This window comes from Camponotus vicinus, unplaced genomic scaffold, assembly GCF_025532165.1.
Source record: "Camponotus vicinus isolate PSW18456_S1 unplaced genomic scaffold, iyCamVici1.0 SCAF_1, whole genome shotgun sequence".
Taxonomy (NCBI): Eukaryota; Metazoa; Arthropoda; class Insecta; order Hymenoptera; family Formicidae; genus Camponotus; species Camponotus vicinus.
Window position 1 is genome coordinate 1 of NW_028141945.1, and position 11,849 is coordinate 11,849.

The 11,849-nt window shown below is 33.6% G+C and overlaps 1 protein-coding gene across 1 annotated transcript; it reads left to right on the forward strand.

Moving 5' to 3' along the window:
- Positions 1 to 4: 4 nt before the first annotated feature.
- LOC145975395 (deoxyribonuclease-2-beta-like) lies at positions 5 to 6,176 on the forward strand (the record flags this gene model as incomplete). Its single annotated transcript, XM_083105870.1, has 6 exons — positions 5 to 40; positions 988 to 1,167; positions 1,620 to 1,944; positions 2,947 to 3,049; positions 3,131 to 3,275; positions 4,455 to 6,176. Coding segments are annotated over 6 exons (1,263 nt in total), but the record flags the coding sequence as incomplete, so codon positions are not given.
- Between the last annotated feature and the right edge of the window lie 5,673 nt (positions 6,177 to 11,849).

An 11,849-nucleotide genomic window follows, 5' to 3' on the forward strand; every position in this document is an offset into this window, starting at 1 on the left:
CTCTATACCAGGAAATACGTTGACACTTTTATACAATGATGTACGAGTGTAAGAGAAAATACATCATATACGTCTTGTCATGCGTTTGACAGATTTTTTATTTAGATTTATTTATTAAATAAATTAATTGCACTGTATTGCAATTTTTTTATATTTACTGTTTTGCATATAAAATTTATTTCTTTTCTATTAATTTTAATTATAAATATAGAAATTAACTGTAATTTTAATTTAGTAAATTTTAAATATATTTATTAATTTTTTTATATACTTTATTAAAGAATTTTTCTTTTCAAAAATCATAATACTGTGGTTTTTTTAAGTTTTGAAATAAAAGATGGATTTTAAAAAAAATTTAAATTATTATTTAAGGGGATCCTAAAGTGACTTTTTTACCGATATAACATTATATTTCTTTTGTACCGAAATCTTTTTATTAATTGCACAGAATAGTAAATGCTTCTCCACGATTAAAGTACACACAGAAACAAACCAGGAACCTCCCGATTTTATGTTAAAAAACAAAAAAATTGAAAAATTACAATTTTTTTATCGGCTTCTGTAACAATATTTGCTTTGTATGTACAAAATAAGATAGGTTCCCGCTAGATATTGCACGAAGAAATATAAATAAACTTTTAGAAATGAGTTTAGAATGCTTCTAAACTCATTTCTAAAAGTTTATTTATATTCCTTCGTGCAATATCTAGCGGGAACCTATCTTATTTTGTACATACAAACTGCAAAACTTTTATATTAAGCAAATATTGTTACGACTTTTTTTTTTTGGTTTTTAACATAAAATCGGGAGGTTCCCGGTTTGTTTCTGTGTGTACTTTAATCGTGGAGAAGCATTTACTATTCTGTGCAATTAATAAAAAGATTTCGGTACAAAAGAAATATAATGTTATATCGGTAAAAAAGTCACTTTAGGATCCCCTTAATGAGTATGTAATATTTTGTGTTTACATGATTACGAACTTTCAGACAGAGGCTACGAAGGCTTTCTGGATTTTGTATAATGATGATCCGCCTAATAAATCTCCTAATGGAAAATATGGCCATACGAAGGGCGCTGTAATAGCGAACATGCAACAAGGTTTCTGGTTAATACATAGCGTCCCGAATTATCCACCTGTACCCAACAGCGGTAATGGCACAAGACAGGTATGCAGTATTATTTTGAATATATCAGAGTATCGAGATTAACTGATTTTTCCGATATTCAATATTTCTTATAAACAATAATTTTTAATATTATATATTATATATTATATTTATATATTATATATTATAATACTAATTATTATAATTATTTATTTATGTCATAAGATTAATAATTTATTTACATCATATTTACTAATAAGAAAGATCGATTATAAATAGATCAGATGACAATTGTTCATTTTAATTAATATGATTTAAGATATTTTTTTAAAGTTTGTAAAAATTATCATTTATTCTTTTTCTAATCCTTTTATAATAATTATTAAGAACCTCTTAGTTACTCGAGTGGTTCGATTTTCTCATTTAATCTTATTTGATACCGTATGAGTGGTATAGACGAAATCCTAAGGTACCTTGAATGAAAGAAATACTGCTTAAATTAAATCCCTTAGGAACAAGATGTGCAGAAGAATCCGGCTCCGGGAAATCGATCTGAGTATGATTACCCATCATCCGGGAAGAATTACGGACAGAGCTTCCTGTGCATCTCTATGAACAGTGATCAATTCAACTCAATCGGTCAACAGCTGATGTACAGAGAGATACTAGTATATAGGAAAAACACACCTAGCCCGTTCGCTCAGTCATATTCGGTGCTCACAGACGCAGCCAACCAAAAGCGAATCAGAAAAGCACCCTTCAGCAGCAAATTGATACTAAAATCACTTAATAACATTACATTTACATCATTCGCTAAGAGCAACAAGTGGCAGCATGGTACACGCATCTCTATATTTGTTTTTTTACTGGATTACTTTAATGAGCAATGTTTTTTTGAAGTAAGAAGTATGTTGACTTATACAAGAATACTTCACATAAAGTGTTATTACAAAGTATTATTACAATATATAGTATTATTACATAAAGTGTTACTCAAAGTATTATTACAAAGTGTTTTTACACGAAGTATTATTACAAAATGTTTTCTCCGAAATTTTACACTGTAAGAAAATGTTTTAGACAAAATTTATTGAGTTTTGAGAGTAAAGAGACATTGATAATCTGGAATTTTAATTAAGGCCATTTTTCAAGATCATGTAAGGATCGATCCAAATTTTTTTAAATGAAATCATTCTAATTTTGTTTATATAAGTTGATTTCTCGCAATATTCGTAAAAAGTTGTAGGAGTAAGACAAAAATTGAGCCAATTTTTATTCTACCTTATATTATAACTTTTAACGAATATTGCAAGAAATACGTTTTGAATAAAAAAATTAGGTTGATTCCATTTAAAGAATTAGATTTATTTTTGTACAATCTTGAAAAATGATCTTAATTAAAATTTAATATTTATTGACTTCTCTCTCTCTCTCTCTCTCTCTCTCAAAAGTCTATAAATTATGTCAGACATTTTTTTGTACGACGTCAAGTTTCAGAGAAAACTTGTAACATATATTAATATTAACATATATATAAAACATTTATTAATATTAATATGTGAAACATCCTCCCAGATAGCACACATGTCCAAAAGACAACTTAAAGGACGCCTTAAAGTCCTCTAGATGTCTTTAAGACATCTTTTGGCCTATTTGCTGTCTGGGCTGTATATTTGTCAAATTTTAAAAACTTTTAATTTCTGACTGGTAACTATGATTAGCTATGATTGGTAGACGAGCAAGCAAAATATTCTCATATATACTTAAAATTAATAATTTGCTATAATTTTATATATAGATTACAATGATTAACATACTTTTATAAATGTTAATTTATAGATTTATACGACAAATTTGTCGCACTAACTTTGCAATCTAATTTATTAACGGAAACGTGGTTGAATGGACGGGGTAAATTACCATCAGATTGTGAGCGCATAAAGTAATAATGCTTTTATTGTTTCTTCAGTGTTTAAAAAATTTTATTTGCATCTGATTTAATTAAGTGTTGATTCTTTTGTAGAGTATACAATATTAAGTCTATATTAATTCCCATGCAAGAGTTTAATATTGATTTTAAGAGCAGCCACGATCATTCAAAGTGGGCGGTGGCAACTGAAAATAAAGCTAATCAAACTTGGACTTGCATCGGTGATATCAATCGAGCGGTAAGTGCCCGTATCTTTTATATATAAAAATGTCTTATATTTAGAAAGAAATCTCTTACTATCATATTATTTATATCTATATAACATTTTATTTTCTATATATTTTATTTTATATATTTTATATACAGGGTGGACCATTTTAACCTTTAATGGAGAATAACTCGAAAACCAAGCCCGGGAGAGAAAAATGTTTCAGACAAAAGTTGTTTGGTTTCGAGGGGGCCATAAGATGGTATCATTGGTTTGACCTTGAAGAGTTATTTGAAGGTCACATGAAGGTCACCTTCAATTTCTTAAATGGAACCTACTATTTGTCATTGCATATTCTTGTAGCTTATCTCGAGAGCTTTCCAAAACACTATAATTAAGTACCTTTTCGTTAAGTACTTTTTGAGTTATGAGGCTTGAAATAATTTCTTAATTTTACATAAACCGTAAAATATCTTGTAAAATATTCATTTTTCGATTATCTTACCTTAATACTTTTATGTACAAAATAATGAGAGGAATCAATTGGTGTAAAGAAAACACATAGTTGTTTTTAAGAAAAAATATGTAATTTGCAATTAACAATTACATATTTTTTCTTAAAAACAACTATGTGTTTTCTTTACACCAGTTAATTCCTCTCATTATTTTGTACGTAAATGTATTAAGGTAAGATAATCGAAAAATGAATATTTTACAAGATATTTTACGGTTTATGTAAAATTAAGAAATTATTTCAAGCCTCATAACTCAAAAAGTACTTAACGAAAAGGTACTTAATTATAGTGTTTTGGAAAGCTCTCAAGATAAGCTACAAGAATGTGCAATGACAAATAGTAGGTTCCATTTAAGAAATTGAAGCTGACCTTCATGTGACCTTCAAATAATTCTTCAAGGTCAAACCAATGATACCATCTTATGGCCCCCTCGAAACCAAACAACTTTTGTCTGAAACATTTTTCTCTCCCGGGCTTGGTTTTCGAGTTATTCTCCATTAAAGGTTAAAATGGTCCACCCTGTATATATAATGTTATATATATTATAACAAACATATATACATTTATATCTTATTATAAAATAAACAATTAAAATTATGAATTATAATGTAAAGTTATTAAAAAATTAATTATACAAGAATGTTTTCAAGTAAAAAACATAATAATTATTAAACTGATAATGAATGTATTAAAGGCTGTGACGTTGCCGTCCCGAGGCGCGTCCATCCGCCCCGGAAATCTTCACGGGACGCGAGCCGAGCGGCCGCGCCAGAAAAAGATTGCGAGAGCCGTATCGAAATCTCCGGAGAGACGAGCCATCATCCTTTTTCGCGCTAGTATTAATTATTTTTTTTGTATCATTTTTGTACGTCGGGCAACCCGCCGGAGGGAAACCAGAAGAGGCCCAAGAGGAATCATTACGACAGCCGATACGACAACGCCGGAGGAACAGAGTCGCGGGTGGATTTCGCCCCCTTCAAATAAAGGAAGGAAATCATCTGTCTTGTGGGCCGAAATAACCGGGCCGGATCGGCGCCACCCTCAGAGGAGGGAGGACGGAAAATCTACCTCCGGACGATCGTGGATAACAGGATCGCCGAAAGTCAGCATTTTTAAAGTATCGGGGCCGTTACGACCCCCGATACGGCGTTGTCGCGGGGCGCAGTAATACCTCGCGTGTCGCGGCGCTATTGGCCGCTAACCCGCGCACCCCTGCGCGCAGAATTGACGCCGCTATCGACCCTGGATCGCGAGATCCAGGGAATCACTCTGGTGCGGGCGCTCTCAGCTTGTAGTCGTTCTGCGAAACGTATTTTGTCGTTGTCGTTTTGTGTGTCACAGCCGAGGTTGTCGAGAGGACGAGACCGAGGATCATCCCCTGTCAACGGGAGCGAGTATCGGTGAGGTTGCCCATCGCTATTTTGTACGCCACGTACGCGATTCCGTCCGCGGACCGGCCGTTCTGTCGCCGTCGCCATTTTCGTGTCTCGTTGTCGCTCGGGCATTGTACCGAGCTCGCGATTTTCGTGTATTTCGGGCGACCGGAGACAAGCGACCGAGGCATCAAGGACGATCGTAACGTAGGCCGTAGCTGATAAGGAACCGTTCGTTTCTCTCCGGGATTCGGGGTGTCGTAAAACGCGTAGTGACCGGCTCTCGTATATCGACCACGTGCGCGGTAAATCGCGGGGAATGCGTCCGCTATCCGTGCTGTCGAAAAGAGTTGTCGAAACCGCGTAAGACATCCCCGCAATCGATCTCCGGGCAATTTTCGTCTGTAATTAGCGTGTATGTGAGCGTGTGACCGTGTGCGTGTGACGACGTGGCAAATGTCGTGCTGTCCTTGTCGCTCTTGATACTGGTACGAATTGCGTTTATTGCGTGATATTTGCGTGGTATTTGTCGTACATTGGAGTGTGTCGCGGTGCATAATAGATTAAGAAAGTGTCGAAATTCGAGGGTTTCGCGTAGATAGAAAGCGTTACGCCGAAAAGAGGCGAAGCGGCGTCCGACGGCTATCGAATTCCGAGTGAATCGATCTTGCTCGTAGCAAGCGAGATTTTTCGTCTTCGCAAATCGCTTGATTACTATCGCTCAATTATTAACCTCATTTCAAACATAGTGCTGTCGATTAAAAGAGCGAGTAACAAAGGGAATAGATCTGTTAAATGCGTCCTCGAGGAGATTGTCGAAATTTCCGTTACGCTCTCGAAACGCCGTTCGGTTTCGCAAAGTCCGGCCATAAAAACGGGCCTGGAGGACGATAAATATCTCCGCTGTCTTATGATCTCGATTTCGTATTGCTATTGTTATCACCGCTGTCGATCTGTTGTACGTTATTTCAAATTTTCGCATTTATGTTAAACTCAGTTATATTTCGTTAATTCAGTCTCGCTAATTTATGTCATTATTACTATTTCTTTCTAGAACTTGTTATTTCTTTCCCTTTATATTCTTTTCTATTATATTTCTTTTATTTAAATAAATTTGTTACCTTCTCTTTTATATTAAATTCGCGTAATTTATTTGAGTGTTCGTTTCTCGTATGTGTTAAATTCCGTTGTGTTCGTCAATTTTCGTAATCACCGACAGCTTCGCATAAAATAATTCTAGATCCTTTTCAACGGACCCTGCCCCTCTACCGTTAGGTGAGCTGGTCGGCCCGTGGCGAAACAGGCTAACGTTCTTCGCGTTATTCTGACGATTTTGCGAACTGATACGTGGAAGACCGTATCTGGCGCCCATCTTCGAGATTTCGAGACGGCCTTCGCTTCGCCGCGGCGCGCGCGAGAACACCCTCCATCTTAGTTCCTCCGAGCGCGAGTATCTCTATCCGCCTTGTGTTTTTGACGGCGTTTTCGCTCCCCATTAACATCCTCCTCTCCAACACCCGAGGAGGATCGAAAAATTAAAAATAAAAAGACGTCGCAAGGCATAGATAACAAAACTTTATCCATTGGTAAAAGTATACATTTCGCAATAATATCCTTGTAGGACCTCGTATGATTCTGTATTGATAAATTTTTGCTTCAAAAATATATAAATCTTTCGATTCAATAGGGTATGAATAAAAAGACTTATAAGAAAGAAAATATTTACCAATTATTAAAATTTCATCTTCTGTTCCAACTATAATATTAAGGATTTGCAGTACCAAATTGTCATTTGTGAGGCAATAACAATCAGAAGAGGAATGACGGTTAATAGTTAAAGTAAAAGATTCTAAACGCAATTTTTTAAATTGTTTATAATGACAACCAGCTGTTGGTAAAGGTCCAGAAGTATGTTCTAGTTCATACATTATTAAACTTTTAGTTGTAAGATATTTATTAGCAGAGGAAATAGAAAGTTCTTTTAACCGATGGTATATTTGTTTAAGTGGCTTGGCTGCCCTAAATAATTTTCAAATGCAAAAGCAGAGAATTCATCTAAAGGGCCAAATATTTGTGCATCACTCAAATGAGATAGCATATGAATATTATATACGTAAAATTGTAATCCGTATATTTTTTCGCAATGATTAACAAAGATTTTTAATAGCTCACCAGCAAAATCACAAGTAAATTCAGAAATATGCTTTTTAGAAATTAATATTGTAATTGCAGAATGCAATAATAAAAAATGCTGGTAAATGGCTTTATCAACCACATTTTTGAGAACTAAAGGACCTGTATATAATAACAATGTTCTAAACTCAGTTGCCTTCCATCTTTGCAACTCTGACAGTGATCTAGGCTTTTTATTAATTTCTGCAGGAATACAATGCTTTAGTGATATTAATCGTTCTGATATTATATTTGTAGATCTACTACAAAGTTTTACTTGTAATGGTTGTCCATCGATCCAAGAATGTATAAGTTTCCTCACAACACCTAGGCATACACAATGCATATAGTCAATTGGAAAAGATGTGACTAAACCTATTTCAAGTTTTAACAAAGGTGATTTACCAATATGATGTTCTTTATCCAACTGTAATTTAAAAGAATCGTCTGTCCGTTTTGAGGCCGAAATATTTCTCATAATAACTTTTCGTTGAACATAATTACCTGATTCAGTACATTTATCACATGAGGAATAGCCACAATGTGACTTAATCATTTTCGAATATGTTTTGGCCGGAGCATCGCATACAAAGCTGTGAATTTCCAAACGATATTTTTTATTACAAAATTCAATACCTTCTTTTAATAGATAAACTAATTCATTTATAAAATCATCTAAAAATTTCTCTAACGGTATTGGTTTTGACGTGCCACAGAAAATTCCAATAGGAAATGGTTTATTTTGTGTGGTATTTTTAACTATTCCTAAAATTGGCCAAAACTGAATGTTTGAACTACGAAATAAAGGTAAACCATCAACATTAAATCCAATTTTAAGCACCTCAGCTGAGAACATAATATTTTGTGCCAAAAAATTCTTTAATTCATTTGCTAAGCCAATGTGACAATATTCTCCATTTTCCAATTGTTTATTTTGCATATGTATAGGTGTTCGAAGGGTGTTCTAGAATGAAGAGGCAATTCTGCGAAATGAAGTGAAAGAATATGTAAAAGACTAGTAAGTGCAGAATGGGAAATTTTATAATTTGTTGCCCAGTCTTGTAGCTTTGTAGATACATCATTTTGCAAAAGTGAATGATTATCTCGTGATAATAAAACTGGATTTGTAACTATACTATTACTATCGGAATCATATAAATCTGTATCGGAAATAATATTTTCAATAACATCTAAGTTACATGAAGTAACATTTTGTGTGTATGTAAAGCTTTCTTCTTCAGAGAAATTATTACAATTAGAACATTCATTATTAATATAATTGGAACGTTCATCATTATTAATATTATAATTGGAACATTCATCATTATTAATATTTGAAATATTACCATTATTAACACTAATATTATTAGCTTCAATCTGCACTACTTCATCTAAAATAGTACTTACAACTTTTGAGACTCTCCTATATAACTGTCGAACGCCTACATTATGTTTTAATTTTGTTTTTTTATGTTTGATTTTTTTATTTAAAAACATTCTTGTATAAAAATAAATTAATACTTATCTGATATCTAAAAAAGCAAAGCTAAATATATTTTAATGAATATATTTCAAGGAATAGTAATAAATTTAACGCAAATATAAAAATTAAAATAGAACAGTAAAATAAATGTTTCTGTAGACAAAAACTTAAAATATAAGTACCGAATAAAACAAATAAATTCTAAGAAACTTGAAACAAAAAACTCTATCTCAAAACGGATCACAACCTAATCTTTATGAAAACCAATTTATTCTTTTTAATTATTATGTTCAGGAGCTTTATTTTTATTACGATTTTTTATACGCTGAAGTGCGTGTTTAAGCCATACCTTAATCACATCTTCAATATCTTTTTCTGTCTGAGATGATGTTGATTTTACCGATTCTATAAAAACAAAAGTTTAATACATGAAATGAGCAATACAGAGAGTATTTTTTGAGACCAAAATTCAAAGAAAATTTCATAATATACTGTCATAATTGATATTAGCTAAAGATCTATTACTGTGTCAATGTTTTTAATTGTTATTAATGTTATTAATAAACATGTTGTTTTATTTAGTTATCTATATATTTAACAGCTCAGAATTGTAATATAAATGTAAATGATAAGCGACTAATGCAACTGCATATTCATAAAGTTTTAATAACATTAGAACAACCTTATTGGATATGTTTTAGCTAACATTGCCCATAATAAAATTTATATGGATAGTGAACGTATAATAACAATTGTATAATAAACTTTTTTAAATTTGATAAAAAGAAATACTTACTAACTACAGCACTGCAGCAAGTTAAAGAAGAAAAGGGACTTTTGTTCATTCGTTTACCATAAAAACTGTAATTAGAAGCTACCTCATCTCTTAAAAGATACTTTAAAATCCTGTTAGTTTTGGCTGTAAAATCTCTTCCACCCAATGTGGCTAAATATGAACACTGTAATATTAAAACTTGTATTAACAGAAATCACATAGTAACAGAAAAAGTTATTGATTTAATAACAAATATTTACCATGGAAGATAAATTATTTTGATTATTTTTTAAATAATTTTCAAAACTATCCAACTCCGCTTGAGAGTCGATACAGGTAAATTTACTGGCAAATCTTCTAATGTAAATTGAGCTGAAGTATTTGGAGCGATTTGTTTATCATTAAATAATGCTAATATTTTGTTCCTTAATATGAATAAGGAAGGAAAATATTTTTGTTGTAACTGAAAAAAATATATAAGACAATAATATAATAATAAGTAAGTGTTATAGGCCGGTTCTAACGCAGGGATCTCAGGGGGGGTGAGGTGCGAGGGGATCTCAGCGGCGCGGGGGAGTGACGTCACGCAGGATGGAGGGGGTTTTCGGTGGCGCGGGGGAATGACGTCACGCGGGACGGAGGGGATTTCGTAGGCGCGGGGGCTGCGGGGCGGGGCGGGGGACGCTTGTGTTGGATGTTTTATGACAAGTATAAACAATCATAAACCGATGTCCGGTTGATAAACAACGGTATTTGAAGAGGATTGGATTTTAAGGCTGACTAACGCGTTGGGACATGTTTTCGCAAACAAAATAGTTTTTGTGCTCTTGCGGTACACCCCCTCTCCCACAATATAAGTAATTCTGGATTTTTTTTTCGAATTAAACAATATAAGCGGTATTCCTTTGAAGAGGATTGGGTGGATGGAAATGCGTACGAAGAATTACGTCATGATTTAGACTTAAAACTCTTTATTTATGTTTTATGTATATAGTATATATTTTTCTTACGTACTATGGACTAAAAACTAAAGCTGCCAGCTCACAATCGACGAGCTGATGCTTGTTGAAAGCGTCACTCGCGCGTATTACATTCGATATTTCTTTTGGATTTATTACAGTGGACGCGATATTGGAGAATTGCGTAAACTTGATGCATCAACTGTTTCGATAATTTTACCCAATCGATCAAAAGTTACATCTATGCATTGATCGAGATCGAACATACGATGTAATGTCGATTCGACCATCATCAAGCATACATTTGAAGATTTGAGACTTATGAGTTTGACGTCGTTAATCGTACGAACTCTCACTGTTAGCGGTCCAACGCTTATGAAATTGTAGTCATCTTTAGAGTTGTTCCAAAGTAAATTTTGAATATTGCGACGTTGCTCGTCTCTTCCACGTTTCGAGAGATAATATCAGTTCCTTTCCTCGATGATCTCCTATGGCAATCTCCACGTAACTCGGTGGACCCACGTTGATACCAATTTCGAGGAATTTGAATTCCGTAGCTGTCAATGCGTATCGTCTACCTAGTATACGAACCGCACGACGTTCCAACGAAATGCTACAGAAAAATTAAAATTAAAATAATAGTAATAATACAATTTGTAAAAAAAATATATATATAAAAGATAGAAAGAAGTTAAATAAAACTTACTCGTCACATTTGTTCTCAAACGATGGAGTTTCATCACGAATCGGTACGTAATTATTCACGCGTCTTCCGATGCCGCTGCCGCTGTTTCCGTTTCTTTCGACGTAATACATTTCTCTGAGAGTTATGAAAAGTGAACCACGAGAGCGGTGTTAACGCGACACTGATCGTATAAGAAATAACCGAGTATACATGACGCTCATCTTCCAAAAGTATAATGTGGTGGGGGGATCAATGCTTCTAACGCATTGAATTTTAGGAGAAGGGGAGATAACGCTCAGACAAAAAATTCTTAGAAACGCATGGAAAGGTCTAGGAAGGGGAAATAAGAGATAAAACATATTAATGTTTACATATTTTATTTTCTTGCAATTCTTTCTGGCGTTGCGACCACCAGTTAAATATTTTGAATACATTTTGTAATGCGCAATTCTTAACATGTTTTCCACATCGCATACTATTGGTAATATCTAATTTATTTAGAGAATCAATATCTTCATAGTCTGCATCCAAGGTTTCAATAATATAGCCGTTTCCCGCATCGTCTAGTATATCGGTCAGCCATTTTCGCTTTTCAAGTCCTTTAACGTACACGACAGACGATTCTTCTTCTTCGTGTATCGT